We start from the raw sequence: 25,598 nt of genomic DNA, 5'->3' as shown, positions 1-25,598 counted from the left end.
TGTGTTGTAGATATGCCTTAGTTTAGCTGGACCCCAGGAAGAGTAGGGGCCTGAGGACACACACTTAATGTGTTGTAGATATGCCTTAGTTTAGCTGGACCCCAGGAAGAGTAGGGGCCTGAGGACACACACTTAATGTGTTGTAGATATGCCTTAGTTTAGCTGGACCCCAGGAAGAGTAGTGGCCTGAGGACACACACTTAATGTGTTGTAGATATGCCTTAGTTTAGGGAGGAATCCATCATAAATACAAACACAAAGACTTGTGCCACTTACTTACTTATATAATCGTTGACTCTTTGCAATAGTGTTACTGGATTTAAAGTCCTACATGTTTTATTACCCAATTAAATTAAACACGGTTAAACACTCCTAAGAATTTGTAAGACTCTTTTTTTTGTGCCTAAAATGGACAGAGACCAGTCTCGAAATCAATCAGCAGCGTTTATTCTCGAGAGTACTGAACATGAAACATTTTACAACGGGTTATAAACTGAAAATGACGTCATTAGTCTTCGTACCGCCTTCTTCTCCACACCGGTACAATGGCTGTATAGTTCTCAAGCCTTCCCACATTTATGACCGAGCCAAAGTCTGCCTGTGTAGATAAGCATTCTAGCCAGTCTGACGATAAGTTCATTCATTTCTACCAAGGAACAGAAAGTCATTGTTCTAATTCTTGATTATATTTACACACATTATATTCAGTACTAGGATTAAAAGAAAATTCATACATCTATACAGTAACATAATAGTATTCTGATTAGTCAGTCCTGATTGAAATGTATACACAATTAGTCATTATTGATGAAAAAAAAATCTCTTAACAAATAGAAAATCATATGATGAACAACAGAGGGTTTATACTTATCAAATCAATCAAAGCTCATCAAAACCAAACAGACCGTTTTAAATATTTAATCTGATATTAGACGTGATCATGTCTCTAAATGAAAAAACAACAAAAGTTAACCTTTTTTCTGGTTTCATACAATTTGATTTCACGTGGCATGAAACAAAAACACAAATGATCAGTCAGAAACACAAGTCAGAACACAGCCTCTCTATTCTCTCATGTGATTTCAGGTCCTCTGACTGGGAAAATGTCTTTCCACAATGAGAGCAGTGGTATGTCTTCTCCTCCTGTGTATGTATTCTTTCATGCTTATTCAGCTGCCTTAACCAGTTAAATCTCTTTCCACACTGGGAGCAGTGGTAGGTCTTATCCCCTCCTGTGTGTGTCCTGTCATGCATAATCAGGGCTTCTAACTGGGTAAACCACTTTCCACACACGGAACATTGGTAGAGCTTTTCCTTGTTGTATGTGTGTATATGCTCATGCGATTTCAGAGTGCTTAACCTCAGAAAACTCTTTCCACAATGAGAACATGTGTTTGACTTCTCTCCAGAGTGCATTTGCATATGACCTTTGAGGCCCGTTAACTGCCTAAAACTCATTCCACACTGGGAACAGTGGTAAGGCTTTTCTCCTGTGTGTATTCTCTCGTGTTGTTTCAGCTGTTGCGATTGTCTAAAACTCTTTCCACAGTGGGAACAGTGGTACGGCTTCTCACCTGTGTGTATTCTCTCATGCATTTTCAAGGTTTTTAACTCTGAAAAGGCAATTCCACATTTGGAGCAGTGATAAGGCTTCTCTCCAGAATGTATTCGCTTATGACTTTTCAGACTCCCTAACTGAGTAAAACTCTTTCCACACTGGGAACAGTGGTACGGCTTTTCCCCTGTGTGTATTCTCTCGTGTAATTTCAGGTCCCCTGGTCGGGAAAATGTCTTTACACACTGAGAGCATTGGAATGGTTTTTCCCCTGTGTGTATTGTCTCATGCATTTTCAAGACGTTTAACCTTGTAAAACTCTTTCCACACTGGGAACAGTGGTACGGCTTTTCCCCTGTGTGCATTCTCTCGTGTAATTTCAGGTCCCCTGGTCGGGAAAATGTCTTTACACACTGAGAGCATTGGAATGGTTTTCCCCCTGTGTGTATTCTCTTATGAACTTTCAGTTCTGTTGACGCAATAAATCTCTTACCACACTGAGAGCATTGGAATGGTTTTTCCCCTGTGTGTCGTCTCTCATGCATTTTCAAGACCTTTAACCATGTAAAACTCTTTCCACACTGGGAACAGTGGTACGGCTTTTCCCCTGTGTGTATTCTCTCGTGCATTTTCAGGTCCCCTGGTCGGGAAAATGTCTTTACACACTGGGAGCATTGGAATGGTTTTTCCCCTGTGTGTATTCTCTCATGCATTTTCAAGACATTTAATGTTGAAAAACTCTTTCCACACTGGGAACAGTGGTACGGCTTTTCCCCTGTGTGTATTCTCTTATGAACTTTCAGTTCTGTTAACTCAACAAATCTCTTACCACACTGAGAGCATTGGTAAGGCTTATCTCCTGTGTGTCGTCTCTCATGCGATTTTAGGTTACATAAATGAGTAAAACTCTTTGCACAGTGAGAGCAGTTGTACGGCTTTTCCCCTGTGTGTATTCTCTTATGAACTTTCAGTTCTGTTGACTCAACAAATCTCTTACCACACTGAGAGCATTGGTAAGGCTTATCTCCTGTGTGTCGTCTCTCATGCAATTTTAGGTTACATAAATGAGTAAAACTCTTTGCACAGTGAGAGCAGTTGTAAGACTTCTCTGCGTGTGTTCTCTTGTGGTTTTTAAGATTTCCTAAATGGTTAAAACTCTTTCCACACTGGGAACAGTGGTGTCGTCTCACTGGTTCAGACGTCTCTGGTTCCTCTGAGTCGGGTCTCTCTTCTGCCAAAGATAAAAAGAGTGGTTAAAACAGGGAGACCTGAATGAAATCTCCACATACATTTTAGTCATTTATCAGACCCTCTTATCCAGAGAGACTTACAGGCAAGTGCTCTTCCTCACTACGTGTCATCCTTCTACAGTAGAATGTCCATACAGGGGGATTCCTCACTACGTGTCATCCATCTACAGTACAGGGGGATTCCTCAGTATGTGTCATCCTTCTACAGTAGAATGTCCATACAGGGGGATTCCTCACTACGTGTCATCCATCTACAGTAGAATGTCCATACAGGGGGATTCCTCACTACGTGTCATCCTTCTACAGTAGAATGTCCATACAGGGGGATTCCTCACTACGTGTCATCCATCTACAGTAGAATGTCCATACAGGGGGATTCCTCACTACGTGTCATCCATCTACAGTAGAATGTCCATACAGGGGGATCCCTCACTACGTGTCATCCATCTACAGTTGAATGTCCATACAGGGGGATTCCTCACTACGTGAGTAAGCAGCAGCAGTACAGCTATTTAACACCACCAGTTAGTCCAGCAGTAAGGGCACATTACATACAGCTATTTAACACCACCAGTTAGTCCAGCAGTAAGGGTACATTACATTACATACAGCTATTTAACACCACCAGTTAGTCCTAGCAGTAAGGGTACATTACATACAGCTATTTAACACCACCAGTTAGTCCAGCAGTAAGGGTACATTACATACAGCTATTTAACACCACCAGTTAGTCCAGCAGTAAGGGTACATTACATTACATACAGCTATTTAACACCACCAGTTAGTCCAGCAGTAAGGGTACATTACATACAGCTATTTAACACCACCAGTTAGTCCTAGCAGTAAGGGTACATTACATACAGCTATTTAACACCACCAGTTAGTCCTAGCAGTAAGGGTACATTACATACAGCTATTTAACACCACCAGTTAGTCCAGCAGTAAGGGTACATTACATTACATACAGCTATTTAACACCACCAGTTAGTCCAGCAGTAAGGGTACATTACATACAGCTATTTAACACCACCAGTTAGTCCAGCAGTAAGGGTACATTACATTACATACAGCTATTTAACACCACCAGTTAGTCCAGCAGTAAGGGTACATTACATACAGCTATTTAACACCACCAGTTAGTCCTGCAGTAAGGGTACATTACATACAGCTATTTAACACCACCAGTTAGTCCTAGCAGTAAGGGTACATTACATTACATACAGCTATTTAACACCACCAGTTAGTCCTAGCAGTAAGGGTACATTACATACAGCTATTTAACACCACCAGTTAGTCCAGCAGTAAGGGTACATTACATACAGCTATTTAACACCACCAGTTAGTCCAGCAGTAAGGGTACATTACATACAGCTATTTAACACCACCAGTTAGTCCAGCAGTAAGGGTACATTACATACAGCTATTTAACACCACCAGTTAGTCCAGCAGTAAGGGTACATTACATACAGCTATTTAACACCACCAGTTAGTCCAGCAGTAAGGGTACATTACATACAGCTATTTAACACCACCAGTTAGTCCTGCAGTAAGGGTACATTACATTACATACAGCTATTTAACACCACCAGTTAGTCCAGCAGTAAGGGTACATTACATACAGCTATTTAACACCACCAGTTAGTCCTAGCAGTAAGGGTACATTACATACAGCTATTTAACACCACCAGTTAGTCCTAGCAGTAAGGGTACATTACATACAGCTATTTAACACCACCAGTTAGTCCTGCAGTAAGGGTACATTACATACAGCTATTTAACACCACCAGTTAGTCCAGCAGTAAGGGTACATTACATACAGCTATTTAACACCACCAGTTAGTCCAGCAGTAAGGGTACATTACATACAGCTATTTAACACCACCAGTTAGTCCAGCAGTAAGGGTACATTACATACAGCTATTTAACACCACCAGTTAGTCCAGCAGTAAGGGTACATTACATACAGCTATTTAACACCACCAGTTAGTCCAGCAGTAAGGGTACATTACATACAGCTATTTAATACCACCAGTTAGTCCAGCAGTAAGGGTACATTACATACAGCTATTTAACACCACCAGTTAGTCCAGCAGTAAGGGTACATTACATTACATACAGCTATTTAACACCACCAGTTAGTCCAGCAGTAAGGGTACATTACATACAGCTATTTAACACCACCAGTTAGTCCAGCAGTAAGGGTACATTACATTACATACAGCTATTTAACACCACCAGTTAGTCCAGCAGTAAGGGTACATTACATACAGCTATTTAACACCACCAGTTAGTCCTGCAGTAAGGGTACATTACATACAGCTATTTAACACCACCAGTTAGTCCTGCAGTAAGGGTACATTACATACAGCTATTTAACACCACCAGTTAGTTCAGCAGTAAGGGTACATTACATACAGCTATTTAACACCACCAGTTAGTTCAGCAGTAAGGGTACATTACATACAGCTATTTAACACCACCAGTTAGTTCAGCAGTAAGGGTACATTACATACAGCTATTTAATACCACCAGTTAGTCCAGCAGTAAGGGTACATTACATACAGCTATTTAACACCACCAGTTAGTTCAGCAGTAAGGGTACATTACATACAGCTATTTAACACCACCAGTTAGTCCTGCAGTAAGGGTACATTACATACAGCTATTTAACACCACCAGTTAGTCCAGCAGTAAGGGTACATTACATACAGCTATTTAACACCACCAGTTAGTCCTGCAGTAAGGGTACATTACATACAGCTATTTAACACCACCAGTTAGTCCTGCAGTAAGGGTACATTACATACAGCTATATAACACCACCAGTTAGTCCTGCAGTAAGGGTACATTACATACAGCTATTTAACACCACCAGTTAGTCCAGCAGTAAGGGTACATTACATACAGCTATTTAACACCACCAGTTAGTCCAGCAGTAAGGGTACATTACATTACATACAGCTATTTAACACCACCAGTTAGTCCAGCAGTAAGGGTACATTACATACAGCTATTTAACACCACCAGTTAGTTCAGCAGTAAGGGTACATTACATTACATACAGCTATTTAACACCACCAGTTAGTCCAGCAGTAAGGGTACATTACATACAGCTATTTAACACCACCAGTTAGTCCAGCAGTAAGGGTACATTACATTACATACAGCTATTTAACACCACCAGTTAGTCCTGCAGTAAGGGTACATTACATTACATACAGCTATTTAACACCACCAGTTAGTCCAGCAGTAAGGGTACATTACATACAGCTATTTAACACCACCAGTTAGTCCTGCAGTAAGGGTACATTACATACAGCTATTTAACACCACCAGTTAGTCCTGCAGTAAGGGCACATTACATACAGCTATTTAACACCACCAGTTAGTCCTAGCAGTAAGGGTACATTACATACAGCTATTTAACACCACCAGTTAGTCCTAGCAGTAAGGGTACATTACATACAGCTATTTAACACCACCAGTTAGTCCTGCAGTAAGGGTACATTACATACAGCTATTTAACACCACCAGTTAGTCCAGCAGTAAGGGTACATTACATACAGCTATTTAACACCACCAGTTAGTCCTGCAGTAAGGGTACATTACATACAGCTATTTAACACCACCAGTTAGTCCTGCAGTAAGGGTACATTACATACAGCTATTTAACACCACCAGTCAGTCCTAGCAGTAAGGGTACATTACATACAGCTATTTAACACCACCAGTTAGTCCTGCAGTAAGGGTACATTACATACAGCTATTTAACACCACCAGTTAGTCCTGCAGTAAGGGTACATTACATACAGCTATTTAACACCACCAGTTAGTCCAGCAGTAAGGGTACATTACATTACATACAGCTATTTAACACCACCAGTTAGTCCTGCAGTAAGGGTACATTACATACAGCTATTTGACACCACCAGTTAGTCCAGCAGTAAGGGTACATTACATACAGCTATTTAACACCACCAGTTAGTCCTAGCAGTAAGGGTACATTACATACAGCTATTTAACACCACCAGTTAGTCCTGCAGTAAGGGTACATTACATACAGCTATTTAACACCACCAGTTAGTCCTGCAGTAAGGGTACATTACATACAGCTATTTAACACCACCAGTTAGTCCAGCAGTAAGGGTACATTACATTACATACAGCTATTTAACACCACCAGTTAGTCCTGCAGTAAGGGTACATTACATACAGCTATTTGACACCACCAGTTAGTCCAGCAGTAAGGGTACATTACATACAGCTATTTAACACCACCAGTTAGTCCAGCAGTAAGGGTACATTACATTACATACAGCTATTTAACACCACCAGTTAGTCCAGCAGTAAGGGTACATTACATACAGCTATTTAACACCACCAGTTAGTCCAGCAGTAAGGGTACATTACATTACATACAGCTATTTAACACCACCAGTTAGTCCTGCAGTAAGGGTACATTACATACAGCTATTTAACACCACCAGTTAGTCCAGCAGTAAGGGTACATTACATTACATACAGCTATTTAACACCACCAGTTAGTCCAGCAGTAAGGGTACATTACATTACATACAGCTATTTAACACCACCAGTTAGTCCAGCAGTAAGGGTACATTACATACAGCTATTTAACACCACCAGTTAGTCCAGCAGTAAGGGTACATTACATTACATACAGCTATTTAACACCACCAGTTAGTCCTGCAGTAAGGGTACATTACATACAGCTATTTAACACCACCAGTTAGTCCAGCAGTAAGGGTACATTACATTACATACAGCTATTTAACACCACCAGTTAGTCCAGCAGTAAGGGTACATTACATACAGCTATTTAACACCACCAGTTAGTCCAGCAGTAAGGGTACATTACATACAGCTATTTAACACCACCAGTTAGTCCTAGCAGTAAGGGTACATTACATACAGCTATTTAACACCACCAGTTAGTCCAGCAGTAAGGGTACATTACATTACATACAGCTATTTAACACCACCAGTTAGTCCAGCAGTAAGGGTACATTACATACAGCTATTTAACACCACCAGTTAGTCCTGCAGTAAGGGTACATTACATACAGCTATTTAACACCACCAGTTAGTCCTAGCAGTAAGGGTACATTACATTACATACAGCTATTTAACACCACCAGTTAGTCCAGCAGTAAGGGTACATTACATACAGCTATTTAACACCACCAGTTAGTCCAGCAGTAAGGGTACATTACATACAGCTATTTAACACCACCAGTTAGTCCTGCAGTAAGGGTACATTACATACAGCTATTTAACACCACCAGTTAGTCCTAGCAGTAAGGGTACATTACATTACATACAGCTATTTAACACCACCAGTTAGTCCAGCAGTAAGGGTACATTACATACAGCTATTTAACACCACCAGTTAGTCCTAGCAGTAAGGGTACATTACATTACATACAGCTATTTAACACCACCAGTTAGTCCAGCAGTAAGGGTACATTACATACAGCTATTTAACACCACCAGTTAGTCCAGCAGTAAGGGTACATTACATACAGCTATTTAACACCACCAGTTAGTCCAGCAGTAAGGGTACATTACATACAGCTATTTAACACCACCAGTTAGTCCTAGCAGTAAGGGTACATTACATTACATACAGCTATTTAACACCACCAGTTAGTCCAGCAGTAAGGGTACATTACATACAGCTATTTAACACCACCAGTTAGTCCAGCAGTAAGGGTACATTACATACAGCTATTTAACACCACCAGTTAGTCCTAGCAGTAAGGGTACATTACATACAGCTATTTAACACCACCAGTTAGTCCTGCAGTAAGGGTACATTACATTACATACAGCTATTTAACACCACCAGTTAGTCCTAGCAGTAAGGGTACATTACATACAGCTATATAACACCACCAGTTAGTCCTAGCAGTAAGGGTACATTACATACAGCTATTTAACACCACCAGTTAGTCCTAGCAGTAAGGGTACATTACATACAGCTATTTAACACCACCAGTTAGTCCAGCAGTAAGGGTACATTACATACAGCTATTTAACACCACCAGTTAGTCCTGCAGTAAGGGTACATTACATTACATACAGCTATTTAACACCACCAGTTAGTCCAGCAGTAAGGGTACATTACATACAGCTATTTAACACCACCAGTTAGTCCAGCAGTAAGGGTACATTACATACAGCTATTTAACACCACCAGTTAGTCCTGCAGTAAGGGTACATTACATACAGCTATTTAACACCACCAGTTAGTCCAGCAGTAAGGGTACATTACATACAGCTATTTAACACCACCAGTTAGTCCAGCAGTAAGGGTACATTACATACAGCTATTTAACACCACCAGTTAGTCCAGCAGTAAGGGTACATTACATACAGCTATTTAACACCACCAGTTAGTCCTAGCAGTAAGGGTACATTACATACAGCTATTTAACACCACCAGTTAGTCCAGCAGTAAGGGTACATTACATTACATACAGCTATTTAACACCACCAGTTAGTGGTGTAAGGGTACATTACATACAGCTATATAACACCACCAGTTAGTCCAGCAGTAAGGGTACATTACATACAGCTATTTAACACCACCAGTTAGTCCAGCAGTAAGGGTACATTACATACAGCTATTTAACACCACCAGTTAGTCCAGCAGTAAGGGTACATTACATACAGCTATTTAACACCACCAGTTAGTCCAGCAGTAAGGGTACATTACATACAGCTATTTAACACCACCAGTTAGTCCTGCAGTAAGGGTACATTACATTACATACAGCTATTTAACACCACCAGTTAGTCCAGCAGTAAGGGTACATTACATTACATACAGCTATTTAACACCACCAGTTAGTCCAGCAGTAAGGGTACATTACATACAGCTTTTAACACCACCAGTTAGTCCTGCAGTAAGGGTACATTACATACAGCTATTTAACACCACCAGTTAGTCCTGCAGTAAGGGTACATTACATTACATACAGCTATTTAACACCACCAGTTAGTCCTGCAGTAAGGGTACATTACATACAGCTATTTAACACCACCAGTTAGTTCAGCAGTAAGGGTACATTACATTACATACAGCTATTTAACACCACCAGTTAGTCCAGCAGTAAGGGTACATTACATACAGCTATTTAACACCACCAGTTAGTCCAGCAGTAAGGGTACATTACATACAGCTATTTAACACCACCAGTTAGTCCTGCAGTAAGGGTACATTACATTACATACAGCTATTTAACACCACCAGTTAGTCCTAGCAGTAAGGGTACATTACATACAGCTATTTAACACCACCAGTTAGTCCTGCAGTAAGGGTACATTACATTACATACAGCTATTTAACACCACCAGTTAGTCCAGCAGTAAGGGTACATTACATACAGCTATTTAACACCACCAGTTAGTCCAGCAGTAAGGGTACATTACATACAGCTATTTAACACCACCAGTTAGTTCAGCAGTAAGGGTACATTACATTACATACAGCTATTTAACACCACCAGTTAGTCCAGCAGTAAGGGTACATTACATACAGCTATTTAACACCACCAGTTAGTCCTGCAGTAAGGGTACATTACATACAGCTATTTAACACCACCAGTTAGTCCAGCAGTAAGGGTACATTACATTACATACAGCTATTTAACACCACCAGTTAGTCCAGCAGTAAGGGTACATTACATTACATACAGCTATTTAACACCACCAGTTAGTCCAGCAGTAAGGGTACATTACATACAGCTATTTAACACCACCAGTTAGTCCTGCAGTAAGGGTACATTACATACAGCTATTTAACACCACCAGTTAGTCCAGCAGTAAGGGTACATTACATACAGCTATTTAACACCACCAGTTAGTCCTGCAGTAAGGGTCACCAGAGGTGAGTTCAATTCCAAAGTAAAGGAGAATCAGCTGCTTGAAATCTCATAATTTCTAACTGCTTCTAGAAGGTGCCAATAATATTGGAATTTCTTTGTGGAATAAATAACATTTAGTCAATTATTCAGATTGTTTTGTTCAACTGTAAACCGAAGACATATGTGGACACCAACATATGTTTTAATACCAAAATATATTTTAATATGAAATGTTTTGGAAGATGTTATTTTACCTTTATGTAACTAAGCAAGTCAGTTAAGAACAAATTTATTTACAATGACTGACCTACCCTGGCCAACGCTGGGCCAATTGTGTGCCGCCCTATGGGACTCCCAAATACAGCCGGTTGTGATACAGCCTGGAATCGAACCAGGGTCTGTAGTGACGCCTCTAGCACGGAGATGCGGTGCCTTAGACCGCTGCGATACAGCCTGGAATCGAACCATGGTCTGTAGTGACGCCTCTAGCACGGAGATGCGGTGCCTTAGACCGCTGCGATACAGCCTGGAATCGAACCAGGGTCTGTAGTGACGCCTCTAGCACGGAGATGCAGTGCCTTAGACCGCTGCGATACAGCCTGGAATCGAACCAGGGTCTGTAGTGACGCCTCTAGCACGGAGATGCGGTGCCTTAGACCGCTGCGATACAGCCTGGAATCGAACCAGGGTCTGTAGTGACGCCTCTAGCACGGAGATGTGGTGCCTTAGACCGCTGCGATACAGCCTGGAATCGAACCAGGGTCTGTAGTGACGCCTCTAGCACGGAGATGCGGTGCCTTAGACCGCTGCGATACAGCCTGGAATCGAACCAGGGTCTGTAGTGACGCCTCTAGCACGGAGATGCGGTGCCTTAGACCGCTGCGATACAGCCTGGAATCGAACCAGGGTCTGTAGTGACGCCTCTAGCACGGAGATGCAGTGCCTTCGACCGCTGTGCCACTCAGGAGCCCAAGCAATGGTGCAATATTTGAAAAATGTTGGAGTTCAGGCTTTATTTGACCTGATCAAGTAGGAAATGACATTCATTTGACCATTACAGAGGAGGCCAAGTCTGGCTGATAGAAACGGGCTTAGAGAGCTTCCATTACAGAGGAGGCCAAGTCTGGCTGATAGAAACGGGCTTAGAGAGCTTCCATTACAGAGGAGGCCAAGTCTGGCTGATAGAAACGGGCTTAGAGAGCTTCCATTACAGAGGAGGCCAAGTCTGGCTGATAGAAACGGGCTTAGAGAGCTTCCACTACAGAGGAAGCCAAGTCTGGCTGATAGAAACGGCTTAGAGAGCTTTCATTACAGAGGAGGCCAAGTCTGGCTGATAGAGCTTTCATTACAGAGGAGGCCAAGTCTGGCTGATAGAAACGGGCTTAGAGAGCTTCCATTACAGAGGAGGCCAAGTCTGGCTGATAGAAACGGCTTAGAGAGCTTTCATTACAGAGGAGGCCAAGTCTGGCTGATAGAAACGGCTTAGAGAGCGTTCATTACATTGGAGGCCAAAGAGTTTTGTCCATGTTTTTAACACTCACAGCTGTCCCCGATCGAAGTTCTGAAGATGAGATGTTAATGAAGCAATACAGACCAACTTGAAGGGTCTTGAGTTTAGCTTGTATGTTCTACAGTCTTGTAAAGACAGGGGCGTTGACTGCGACAGGCAATGTAACATCCATAATGTTTTGAGAAAAAGTTTTTGTAAAACATGAACCTTACATTGGATCATCTTGAAACTTTCTCTCTAAAGCTAACTTTCATCAAGGTTTTATATGGTCAATTGGTTCCTCTCTTTTCATTGGCAGAATCCTTTTTCAGTGTTATGATATTCATAACATCCATATCCACCAGTCTATCTTCCTGTCAACTAACAGAACTCCGCTGGTTGTCCTGGTAACAGATACCACTGTGGCAGATCTATTGTATTTGTTCAAACTAAACTACAGCACTTACTTTGATGAGTCAAATCTGATCCTTTCTTCTTCTTCTCCTCTCGCAGTAAGGTGCTACCGGGAGAGGAACGACACGGGGACTGCGGCAGGGAGGAAGGGCTAGCGTTGTCCTGGTAACCATAAAGAGGGGACACAAACACATATCATTATGGATGCTGATGTCACTGTTGTCATAAAGTGCTTTACAGAAACCCAGCCCAGACCCCGATAGAGAAAGCTGTTTGCTCGTCCAGACCAAGCTGTACCATCTGGTGTTCTGATCTGGAGAGACTCTTCTCTGCCTCGTCAGCATCAGGATGTTGTTCAGGCTCCCCAGAGGATCCACCATAGTCATGTCTCTCTCCTGTGTGAATGAGAACATCAAACAGATGGTAAACATATGATCTACTATTACAATCAGAGTCTTACAAGAGGCATGAATATGTCTAAACAGAGCCAGAATGTCCACTTTCATCTTGATGCACTTTAATTTACGATGCAAATGTAAAAGGGTCGTTCCACTAAATGGGTGCCTTTTTTATATTTTAAGTAGAACATACGCAGCAATATTGAATTTTAAAAGACTGTTATACTAGATGAGGGGAACTTTAATGTCGACCACATGGAGAATTCAATACATCTAATTGAAAAGTCCCTAAAATATATGCACCAATGGCAGATCGACCATTTAACAATTCCTACAGTACTGAACAACATATTCAAGCGTAGAAATTCAGTAGAATGCCCCTTAAAAACCCCACATGAGCAGAACGACGAGTTTCACCTTGTCCGCGCAGGGATTTGAGTTGCAACGCTCTAACCACTAGACTACCTGCCACCCCGATATATGTGCCACTGCCAGATTGCCCCTTCAACAATTCCTACAGTACTGAACAACATATTCAAGTGTAGAACTTCAGTATAATGCCCTTTAAAACCACACATTTGTTCAACAACTGCAGTTTGTGTCCCTATTTTTAAGACAATACTCACTGGTGTTAACAGGATCTTCAGTCTCCTCCTCATCCTCCTCTTTAATTGAGATGGCCTCATCTTCCTCTTTTACTCCAAGAGGTTCTTTCTCTTCTTTCACTACATTTTCTTCTTTTAATGTTATGGCATCTTCCTCCTTTTTGATTCTGAAACCTATCTCCTCTTCGTCGTTTACTCCAAAAGGTTCTTTCTCTTCTTTCACTGTAATATCCACCTCTTCTTCTTCTAATGTGACAGTCTCCTCTTCTTCCTTTTTTATTCTTAAAGCTTCTTCCTCTTCTTCTTTTACGATGATGATCAGCGCTAGAGCTTCTTTCTCCGAATAGCTTAGTGAGCACATGGTCGCGATGTTAGCTAGCTAGATAGTTAGCATTAGCGTTTAGCCTAGTGCAGTAACGTTAACAATTGAACAAATTAGCCAATTTAATTTAACAAGCAAATAACTTCTTTTTTTTTCAACTAGTCAATACGTAAAACAGAATGATGTTTAAAAACACGGACATTAATATAAACAAGACAGGTTTAATGTGCGCTACCGAAATGGTTGAATCAGTAGTCTTTTAATGTCGTTGAAGCTTTCCGTCCACTAGATTATACGTCACGCAAGAAACATCACCTGAAAGCCTTCCATCGCCATCTGCTGACTGGCGTGGGTAACGCAGATTGGTAAAATTTCCATTCCATAATTTATTCTGGCGAACAATGTCATAAGACGTTATTTAAAAACAACCAGATGTTGTGTTCTTTTTTACTTCATACAGCTAATACTTTCCTCCCGGGCTGACCTTCCCATTAGGCAACAAATTGTCGATGGCCGCATTAAAAAATTAAAAATGGGCCAAGACACATGGCTAACAACACCTAATTGGGGTGGCTGGTAGCCTAGTGGTTAGGGGAGGGTTTGGTCCAGCGTGGTTAGGGGAGGGTTTGGTCCAGCGTGGTTAGGGGAGGGTTTGGCCCAGCGTGGTTAGGGGAGGGTTTGGTCCAGCGTGGTTAGGGGAGGGTTTGTCCCAGTGTGGTTAGGGGAGGGTTTGGCCCAGTGTGGTTAGGGGAGGGTTTGGTCCAGCGTGGTTAGGGGAGGGTTTGGCCCAGCGTGGTTAGGGGAGGGTTTGGCCCAGCGTGGTTAGGGGAGGGTTTGGTCCAGCGTGGTTAGGGGAGGGTTTGGCCCAGCGTGGTTAGAGCATTGGCCTAGTGGTTAGGGGAGGGTTTGGCCCAGCGTGGTTAGGGGAGGGTTTGTCCCAGTGTGGTTAGGGGAGGGTTTGGTCCAGCGTGGTTAGGGGAGGGTTTGGTCCAGCGTGGTTAGAGCATTGGCCTAGTGGTTAGGGGAGGGTTTGGCCCAGTGTGGTTAGGGGAGGGTTTGGCCCAGTGTGGTTAGGGGAGGGTTTGGTCCAGCGTGGTTAGGGGATGGTTTGGCCCAGCGTGGTTAGGGGAGGGTTTGGCCCAGTGTGGTTAGGGGAGGGTTTGGCCCAGCGTGGTTAGAGCATTGGCCTAGTGGTTAGGGGAGGGTTTGGTCCAGCGTGGTTAGGGGAGGGTTTGGCCCAGTGTGGTTAGGGGAGGGTTTGGTCCAGCGTGGTTAGGGGAGGGTTTGGCCCAGCGTGGTTAGAGCATTGGCCTAGTGGTTAGGGGAGGGTTTGGCCCAGCGTGGTTAGGGGAGGGTTTGGCCCAGCGTGGTTAGGGGAGGGTTTGGCCCAGCGTGGTTAGGGGAGGGTTTGGCCCAGTGTGGTTAGGGGAGGGTTTGGCCCAGCGTGGTTAGGGGAGGGTTTGGCCCAGTGTGGTTAGGGGAGGGTTTGGTCCAGCGTGGTTAGGGCAGGGTTTGGCCCAGTGTGGTTAGGGGAGGGTTTGGCCCAGTGTGGTTAGGGGAGGGTTTGGTCCAGCGTGGTTAGGGGAGGGTTTGGTCCAGCGTGGTTAGGGGAGGGTTTGGCCCAGCGTGGTTAGAGCATTGGCCTAGTGGTTAGGGGAGGGTTTGGCCCAGCGTGGTTAGGGGAGGGTTTGGTCCAGCGTGGTTAGGGGAGGGTTTGGCCCAGTGTGGTTAGGGGAGGGTTTGGTCCAGTGTGGTTAGGGGAGGGTTTGGTCCAGCGTGGTTAGAGCATTGGCCTAGTAGTTAGGGGAGGGTTTGGCCCAGCGTGGTTAGGGGAGGGTTTGGTCCAGCGTGGTTAGGGGAGGGTTTGGCCCAGTGTGGTTAGGGGAGGGTTTGGTCCAGCGTGGTTAGGGGAGGGTTTGGCCCAGCGTGGTTAGGGGAGGGTTTGGCCCAGCGTGGTTAGGGGAGGGTTTGGCCCAGTGTGGTTAGGGGAGGGTTTGGCCCAGCGTGGTTAGGGGAGGGTTTGGCCCAGTGTTGTTAGGGGAGGGTTTGGTCCAGCGTGGTTAGGGGAGGGTTTGGCCCAGTGTGGTTAGGGGAGGGTTTGGTCCAGCGTGGTTAGGGGAGGGTTTGGCCCAGCGTGGTTAGAGCATTGGCCTAGTGGTTAGGGGAGGGTTTGGCCCAGCGTGGTTAGGGGAGGGTTTGGCCCAGCGTGGTTAGGGGAGGGTTTGGCCCAGTGTGGTTAGGGGAGGGTTTGGCCCAGCGTGGTTAGGGGAGGGTTTGGCCCAGTGTGGTTAGGGGAGGGTTTGGCCCAGCGTGGTTAGGGGAGGGTTTGGCCCAGCGTGGTTAGGGGAGGGTTTGGCCCAGTGTGGTTAGGGGAGGGTTTGGCCCAGCGTGGTTAGGGGAGGGTTTGGCCCAGCGTGGTTAGGGGAGGGTTTGGCCCAGCGTGGTTAGGGGAGGGTTTGGTCCAGCGTGGTTAGGGGAGGGTTTGGCCCAGCGTGGTTTGGGGAGGGTTTGGCCCAGTGTGGTTAGGGGAGGGTTTGGCCCAGCGTGGTTAGGGGAGGGTTTGGCCCAGTGTGGTTAGGGGAGGGTTTGGCCCAGCGTGGTTTGGGGAGGGTTTGGCCCAGTGTGGTTAGGGGAGGGTTTGGCCCAGCGTGGTTAGGGGAGGGTTTGGCCCAGTGTGGTTAGGGGAGGGTTTGGCCCAGCGTGGTTTGGGAGGGTTTGGCCCAGTGTGGTTAGGGGAGGGTTTGGCCCAGCGTGGTTAGGGGAGGGTTTGGCCCAGTGTGGTTAGGGGAGGGTTTGGTCCAGTGTGGTTAGGGGAGGGTTTGGCCGGCACGTCCTTGTCCCATCGCGCTCTAGTAACTCCTTGTGGCGGGTCGGGCCAATGCACGCTGACTTCTGTCGCCAGCTGTACGCGTTTCCTCCGACACATTGGTACAACTGGCTTCCGGGTTAAGCGAGCAGTGTGGCTTGGCGGGGGTCGTGTTTTCGGAGGACGCAAGACTCTCGACCTTCGCCTCTTCTGAGTCCGTATAAGAGTGGCAGCGTTGGGACAAGACTGTAACTACCAATTGTAGAGAAAAAGGGGCCTTTGTAGCAAAAGATCAGTGTTGTTAAACTCTGGATGTCTTGATGTCATTGTATGTTTTTAAACTGTGGGCGTCAGTGGGCCTGAAATATTTATTTATACATTTTTTATTTAACCTTTGTTTAACTAGGGAAGTCAGTTAAGAACAAATTCTTATTTACAATGACAGCCTCCCGGGAAACAGTGGGTTAACTGCCTTGTTCAGGGGCAAAACAAGTCGCCTGGATTGACTTGAGTGTGCCTGTTTTAGTGGTTCCATTCTCCAACAGTAGAACAGCAATCTACTAGGGTGAAGATCTCAGGTCTTTCCTTGATTTCCCAGCATCCTCTCTTTCAATCTTCTCTGGTCATATAGGAGGAGACGATAATCTCAGATCTCCTCCAATGAGTTTTGGAGGGGGGGAGGACGCAAGGAATCAAGGAAAGACTTTAGGGTGGTAGGTAGTCTAGTGTTGGGCCAGTAACCGAAAGGTCGACGGTTTGAATCCCCCAGCCGACTAGCTGATAAATCTATCGATGTGCTCCTTGAGCAAGGAACTTAAACCCTAATTTCTCCTGTAAGTCGCCCTGGATAAGAGTGTCTGCTTAATGACTCAAATGTAAACATTTCACCAGAACAAGTCATCAGTTTCATAGTCCTTTATCTTGATGAACACATTTACTCAATGAAAAACAAAAAAAACGAATGAAAGATGTTTCAAAGTTCAAAGAATCAAGGTTAGAATGAAAAAAAAAATACAAATTATATTCATCTATATGTTAAGTTACATTTTGAAATATCCAAATTTTAAGATTTTCGAGCTAATAGTTTGTATCCAATCAAAGTTTATAATCAAAACAAAATAGAAAATACATTTGATCAAATCTGAACATGCCTCAAGATGAAGAATAGAAAAACTAATTTAGGCCTATTTGTGAGTATGATTTTATATATACAAATTAGATTTCATGGATTTCATTAGATTTCAACACATTCTCAGTCAAAGTACAAAGGTCAGAACACAGCCTCTCTTTTCTCTCCTGTGATTTCAGGTCCTCTGAAAATTAGTGACATGAAGAGTGTATGTATTATTTTATGCTCTTTCAGGACCCTTAATTGGGTAAAACTCTTTCCACACTGGGAGCAGAGGTGAGGCTACCCTCCTTTGTGTGTCACCACATGACTTTTCAGGCTCCTTAATTGGGTAAAACTCTTTCAACACTGGGAGCAGAGGTGAGGCTACCCTCCTTTGTGTGTCACCACATGACTTTTCAGGCTCCTTAATTGGGTAAAACTCTTTCCACATTGGGAGCAGTGGAATGGCTTTTCTCCTGTATGCATTCTCTCATGCATTTTCAGGCTCCCTGACTGGGTAAAACCCTTTCCACATTGAGAGCATTGGAATGGCTTTTCTCCTGTGTGTATTCTCTCATGCTCTTTCAGTGTCCCTGACCAGCTGAAACTCTTTTCACAATGGGAACAATGGTATGGCTTTTCCCCTGTGTGTATTCTCTCATGTGATTTCAGGTTTACTAACAGGATAAAACTCTTTCCACACTGAGAGCACTGGAAAGGCTTCTCTCCTGTGTGAATCATCTCGTGCGTTTTCAGGTACCGTAACTGGCTAAAACCCTTTCCACACTGCGAGCATTGGAATGGCTTTTCTCCTGTGTGTATTCTCTCATGCTCTTTCAGTGTCCCTGACCAGCCAAAACTCTTTTCACAATGGGAACAGTGGTACGGCTTTTCCCCTGTGTGTATTCTCTCATGTGATTTCAGGTCCCCTGGTCGGGAAAATGTCTTTACACACTGAGAGCATTGGAATGGTTTTTCCCCTGTGTGTATTCTCTTATGAACTTTCAGTTCTGTTGACTCAATAAATCTCTTACCACACTGAGAGCATTGGTAAGGCTTATCTCCTGTGTGTCGTCTCTCATGCGATTTTAGATTACATAAATGAGTAAAACTCTTTGCACACTGAGAGCAGTTGTAAGACTTCTTCTCTGCATGTGTTCTCTTGTGGTTTTTAAGATTTCCTAAATGGTTAAAACTCTTTCCACACTGGGAACAGTTGTAAGACTTCTTCTCTGCATGTGTTCTCGTATGGTTTTTCAGGCTCCATAAACGGGTATAACTCTTTCCACACTGGGAACAGTGGTGTCGTCTCGCTGGTTCAGACGTCTCTGGTTCCTCTGAGTCGGGTCTCTCTTCTGCCAAAGATAAACAGAGTGGTTAAAACAGGGAGACCTGAATGAAATCTCCACATACATTTTAGTCATTTAGTCAGACCCTCTTATCCAGAGAGACTTACAGTCAAGTGCTCTTAGCATGTGATGCATGTGCTCCATTGTTCACATGACCCATGTATTTCACACTGTGTGGCTTTAAGGGAATAGTATGGTCACTATCCAGAGCAACTTGTTAGTGCATCCATCTTAAGGTAGCTTGGTGAGACAACCACAACAGTGATAGCAAATACAGTTTCCCTCAGTTAGTGCATCCATCTTAAGGTAGCTAGGTGAGACAACCACAAGAGTGCCATTTTTGAGATCTGGGAAAAATGTGAGAAATGTGATTTTTTTTGTGTGTAGTTACCCTTTAATTGAAGTGCCACCAGACACCAGTCTGTCTGTAATGCGTGTGTTGCAATGGGAGTTTTTTCTAACAAAATAGTCACCGGATTGATGCAAATAATCACGATTCTGACAGGTAGGCTCCTTACCTTTAAATTGTCTTTCAGTCTACCTGAAGACATTAGCATGGCTAACGGGCTACACGAAGTGGTAGACATATAGGACCAACGCGCACCACACACACAGTGCTCACACACACACACAGGGTTCAACATTCAGGTACATTTCCCAGGGGCAGACCGGGCATCAACTGGTAGACATATAGGACCAACGCGCACCACACACACAGTGCTCACACACACACACACACACACACACACACACACACACACACACACACACAGGGTTCAACATTCAGGTACATTTCCCAGGGGAAGACTGAAATTTACTGGCCTGAATAAAAGAAAGCAACAAAAACAACCTGTCCGATCTGACAGAAAAGTGATGTAATAATAATTTCAGGTGATTTTCATCTTTCATTTGCTGGCTGAGCAAGTAGCCTATACAGGGTTCTTACAGACATGGGCAAATTCAAGGTGTCACTACAGACCCGGGTTCTGACCATGTGGTAGTAGTCAGTCTGTCCATGTGGTACTAGTCAGTCTGTCCATGTGGTACTAGTCAGTCTGTCCATGTGGTAGTAGTCAGTCTGTCCATGTGGTAGTAGTCAGTCTGTCCATGTGGTAGTGGTCAGTCTGTCCATGTGGTAGTAGTGATAGTGGTCAGTCTGTCCATGTGGTAGTAGTGATAGTAGTCAGTCTGTCCATGTGATAGTAGTCAGTCTGTCCATGTGGTAGTAGTGATAGTAGTCAGTCTGTCCATGTGGTAGTAGTCAGTCTGTCCATGTGGTTGTAGCCAGTCTGTCCATGTGGTTGTAGCCAGTCTGTCCATGTGGTAGTGGTCAGTCTGTCCATGTGGTAGTAGTCAGTCTGTGGTAGTAGTGATTGTAGTCAGTCTGTCCATGTGGTAGTGGTCAGTCTGTCCATGTGGTAGTAGTCAGTCTGTCCATGTGGTAGTAGTCAGTCTGTCCATGTGGTAGTAGTGATAGTAGTCAGTCTGTCCATGTGGTAGTGGTCAGTCTGTCCATGTGGTAGTAGTGATAGTAGTCAGTCTGTCCATGTGGTAGTAGTCAGTCTGTCCATGTGGTAATAGTCAGTCTGTCCATGTGGTAGTGGTCAGTCTGTCCATGTGATAGTAGTCAGTCTGTGGTAGTAGTGATAGTAGTCAGTCTGTTAATGTGGTAGTAGTCAGTCTGTCCATGTGGTAGTAGTCAGTCTGTCCATGTGGTAGTGGTCAGTCTGTCCATGTGGTAGTAGTGATAGTGGTCAGTCTGTCCATGTGGTAGTAGTGATAGTAGTCAGTCTGTCCATGTGATAGTAGTCAGTCTGTCCATGTGGTAGTAGTGATAGTAGTCAGTCTGTCCATGTGGTAGTAGTCAGTCTGTCCATGTGGTTGTAGCCAGTCTGTCCATGTGGTTGTAGCCAGTCTGTCCATGTGGTAGTGGTCAGTCTGTCCATGTGGTAGTAGTCAGTCTGTGGTAGTAGTGATAGTAGTCAGTCTGTCCATGTGGTAGTGGTCAGTCTGTCCATGTGGTAGTAGTCAGTCTGTCCATGTGGTAGTAGTCAGTCTGTCCATGTGGTAGTAGTCAGTCTGTCCATGTGGTAGTAGTGATAGTAGTCAGTCTGTCCATGTGGTAGTGGTCAGTCTGTCCATGTGGTAGTAGTGATAGTAGTCAGTCTGTCCATGTGGTAGTAGTCAGTCTGTCCATGTGGTAATAGTCAGTCTGTCCATGTGGTAGTGGTCAGTCTGTCCATGTGATAGTAGTCAGTCTGTGGTAGTAGTGATAGTAGTCAGTCTGTTAATGTGGTAGTAGTCAGTCTGTCCATGTGGTAGTAGTCAGTCTCTCCATGTGGTAGTGGTCAGTCTCTCCATGTGGTAGTGGTCAGTCTGTCCATGTGATAGTAGTCAGTCTGTCCATGTGGTAGTAGTCAGTCTGTCCATGTGGTAGTGGTCAGTCTGTCCATGTGGTAGTAGTGATAGTGGTCAGTCTGTCCATGTGGTAGTAGTGATAGTAGTCAGTCTGTCCATGTGATAGTAGTCAGTCTGTCCATGTGGTAGTAGTGATAGTAGTCAGTCTGTCCATGTGGTAGTAGTGATAGTAGTCAGTCTGTCCATGTGATAGTAGTCAGTCTGTCCATGTGGTAGTAGTGATAGTGGTCAGTCTGTCCATGTGGTAGTAGTGATAGTAGTCAGTCTGTCCATGTGATAGTAGTCAGTCTGTCCATGTGGTAGTAGTCAGTCTGTCCATGTGGTAGTGGTCAGTCTGTCCATGTGGTAGTGGTCAGTCTGTCCATGTGGTAGTGGTCAGTCTGTCCATGTGGTAGTGGTCAGTCTGTCCATGTGGTAGTAGTCAGTCTGTGGTAGTAGTGATAGTAGTCAGTCTGTCCATGTGGTAGTAGTCAGTCTGTGGTAGTAGTGATAGTAGTCAGTCTGTCCATGTGATAGTAGTCAGTCTGTCCATGTGGTAGTGGTCAGTCTGTCCATGTGGTAGTGGTCAGTCTGTCCATGTGATAGTAGTCAGTCTGTCCATGTGGTAGTAGTCAGTCTGTGGTAGTAGTGATAGTAGTCAGTCTGTCCATGTGGTAGTAGTCAGTCTGTCCATGTGGTAGTGGTCAGTCTGTCCATGTGGTAGTAGTCAGTCTGTCCATGTGGTAGTAGTCAGTCTGTCCATGTGGTAGTGGTCAGTCTGTCCATGTGGTAGTGGTCAGTCTGTCCATGTGGTAGTGGTCAGTCTGTCCATGTGGTAGTAGTCAGTCTGTCCATGTGGTAGTGGTCAGTCTGTCCATGTGGTAGTGGTCAGTCTGTCCATGTGGTAGTGGTCAGTCTGTCCATGTGGTAGTGGTCAGTCTGTCCATGTGGTAGTAGTGATAGTAGTCAGTCTGTCCATGTGGTAGTAGTCAGTCTGTCCATGTGGTAGTGGTCAGTCTGTCCATGTGGTAGTAGTGATAGTAGTCAGTCTGTCCATGTGGTAGTAGTCAGTCTGTCCATGTGGTAGTGGTCAGTCTGTCCATGTGGTAGTGGTCAGTCTGTCCATGTGATAGTAGTCAGTCTGTGGTAGTAGTGATAGTAGTCAGTCTGTCCATGTGGTAGTAGTGGTAGTAGTCAGTCTGTCCATGTGGTAGTAGTCAGTCTGTCCATGTGGTAGTAGTCAGTCTGTCCATGTGGTAGTAGTCAGTCTGTCCATGTGGTAGTAGTCAGTCTGTGGTAGTAGTCAGTCTGTCCATGTGGTAGTGGTCAGTCTGTGGTAGTAGTCAGTCTGTCCATGTGGTAGTAGTCAGTCTGTCCATGTGGTAGTAGTCAGTCTGTCCATGTGGTAGTGGTCAGTCTGTGGTAGTAGTCAGTCTGTCCATGTGGTAGTGGTCAGTCTGTGGTAGTAGTCAGTCTGTCCATGTGGTAGTGGTCAGTCTGTGGTAGTAGTCAGTCTGTCCATGTGGTAGTGGTCAGTCTGTGGTAGTAGTCAGTCTGTCCATGTGGTAGTGGTCAGTCTGTGGTAGTAGTCAGTCTGTTAATGTGGTAGTAGTCAGTCTGTCCATGTGGTAGTGGTCAGTCTGTGGTAGTAGTCAGTCTGTTAATGTGGTAGTGGTGATAGAAATGTTGAAGACTTATTTAGTGGGTCGAGGATACGAGGCTTCTAACAGTCACGGAATACAAAAAAACGAGTCACGTCGCGGACGCCCAACGACGCCCTACGACGCCCAACGACGCCCTACCGGATGAGCTAAAATAGATTTTGTCCCGCTCTGAGCATAACGACTCAGAGATGTCGTGGAGCCCCTGAGGAGAACGAGCGGGGTGCCAGCTAAACAACCGGTCCCTCAACGTCAGCCAAACAAAGGAGCTGCCACCTGAGTGGCACAGCGGTCTAAAGCACAGCATCACAGTGCTTGAGGTGTCACTACAGACCCGGGTTCAATCCCAGAACTAACAGAACTCTGCTGGTTGTCCTGGTAACAGATACCAGTGAGCAGATCTATTGTATTTGTTCAAACTAAGCTACATCACTTACTTTGATGAGTCAAATCTGATCCTTTCTTCTCTTCTCCTCCTCTCACAGTTCCACTCAGCCCTGTTGTTTTCCTGCAGTCCACCAGCAGCACAGACAACCTCTTCATACCCAGCAGTAAGGTGCTACCAGGAGAGGCATGACACGGGGACTCCGGGAGGGAGGAAGGGCTAGCGTTGTCCTGGTAACCATAAAGAGGGGACACAGACACATATCATTATGGATGCTGATGCCACTGTTGTCATAAAGTGCTTTACAGGAACCCAGCCCAGACCCAGAGAGAGCAAGCTGTATGCTAGACCAGACCAAGCTGTACCATCTGGTGTTCTGATCTGGAGAGACTCTTCTCTGCCTCGTCAGCATCAGGATGTTGTTCAGGCTCCCCAGAGGATCCACCATAGTCATGTCTCTCTCCTGTGTGAATGAGGACATCAAACAGATGGTAAACTTATGATCTACTATTACAATCAGAGTCTTACAAGAGGCATTAATATCTCTAAACAGGGCCTAAAATGCAAATGTTAAAGCATTTGTTCGACCACATGGAGAATTCAATAAATCACATTTAAAAGTCCCAAAAATATATGAACCAATGGCAGATTGCCCCTTAAACATGTCCTACAGTACTGAACAACATATTCAAGTGTAGAACTTCAGTAGAATGCCACTTTAAAACCACACATTAGTTCAACAACAGCATAGTTTGTGCCCCTGTTTTTAAGACAGTACTCACTGGTGTTAATCTGATCTTCAGTCTCCTCCTCTTTCACTCCCAAAACGTCTTCCTCCTCTTTAATTGAGAAAGCCTCATCTTCCTCTTTTACTCCAAGAGGTTCTTTCTCTTCTTTCACTACATTTTCTTCTTTTAATGTTATGGCATCTTCCTCCTTTTTGATTCTGAAACCTATCTCCTCTTCGTCGTTTACTCCAAAAGGTTCTTTCTCTTCTTTCACTGTAATATCCAACTCTTCTTCTTCTGTGACAGTCTCCTCTTCTTCTTCTAATGTGACAGTCTCCTCTTCTTCCTTTTTTATTCTTAAAGCTTCTTCCTCTTCTTCTTTTACGATGATGTTCAGCCCTAGAGCTTCTTTCTCTTTCTCCATATTTCTTAGTGAGCTCAAGGTCGGGATGTTAGCTAGCTAGCTAGCTAGCATTAGCGATTAGCCTAGTGCAGTAACGTTCTCAATTTAACAAATTGGCGCATTTAATTTAACAAGCAAACACTGACATTAATACACACAAGAATAGTCTAAAGTGTTCGGTTTTATGTTCGCCAGGAAACCACCGCGTTGGTTGAATCAGAAGCGTTTTGTAGCTGTTGAAGAAGCCTCCAGTTCCGTCCACTAGATTTGACGTCACGCAGGAAGCATCACCTGAAAGACGCACGTCGCCATCTGCTGACTGAAGTGGGTAACGCAAATTGGAAAAATCTCCACGACATCGTTTATTCTGTTAAACCATAAGTCATAAGAAGTAATTTAAAAACAATCAGATGCTATGTTCTTTCTTACTTCTTTACAGCCAATTCTTCCCTCCAGGGCTGACCTGCCCATTAGACAGGATTAGGAGACAGATTGTCGATGGTAGCATATTCCCGAGCTAAATCGGCCAAGGCGCATCTGCCCAAAAAACAACGAAAACTGATCTCACCCAGTGGCATATGGGCTATTGAAGTGAGCAGCCAAATGAAGCAGTGGCAGATGGGGTTCTCCCTGTGTAGAGCACATGCCTCTTTGCCCTACCAGTCTCTAAAGTGCCCTTTTGGGTGGTGCTATAATTGGTATACATTTTCTGGGTGTAGTTGTAGAGGTCTAAGTGAAAGTGAAAAAAAAATACAACAAAATATAGCTCTCTCTCTCTCTCTCCTTCATTTTAAAAGAAATGTATGTGTTCAAAACTGCTAAACTATTGTCCTCTCTCT

At 44.3% G+C, this 25,598-nt stretch overlaps 1 protein-coding gene across 2 annotated transcripts; it reads right to left on the bottom strand.

Moving 5' to 3' along the window:
- Positions 1-425: 425 nt before the first annotated feature.
- LOC118947699 (zinc finger protein 260-like) lies at positions 426-25,112 on the bottom strand. 2 transcript variants are annotated; one of them, XM_036972691.1, is made up of 5 exons: positions 24,586-25,112; positions 13,619-13,775; positions 12,892-12,989; positions 12,648-12,756; positions 426-2,786 (listed from the first exon to the last, which is right to left on the bottom strand). In XM_036972691.1, exons 1-5 carry the CDS (start codon positions 24,778-24,780, stop codon positions 1,036-1,038), a joined length of 2,310 nt encoding a protein of 769 aa, XP_036828586.1. In that variant the 5' UTR covers positions 24,781-25,112; the 3' UTR covers positions 426-1,035. The 2 variants fall into 2 exon arrangements, with proteins under 2 accessions (XP_036828586.1, XP_036828587.1); XM_036972692.1 differs by lacking the exon at positions 24,586-25,112 and having other exon boundaries at positions 13,619-14,382.
- Between the last annotated feature and the right edge of the window lie 486 nt (positions 25,113-25,598).

This window comes from Oncorhynchus mykiss, unplaced genomic scaffold (assembly GCF_013265735.2).
Source record: "Oncorhynchus mykiss isolate Arlee unplaced genomic scaffold, USDA_OmykA_1.1 un_scaffold_189, whole genome shotgun sequence".
Taxonomy (NCBI): domain Eukaryota; kingdom Metazoa; phylum Chordata; class Actinopteri; order Salmoniformes; family Salmonidae; genus Oncorhynchus; species Oncorhynchus mykiss.
Note: the sequence above shows the minus strand (reverse complement) of the source record. Positions and strands in the feature narration are given on the sequence as shown.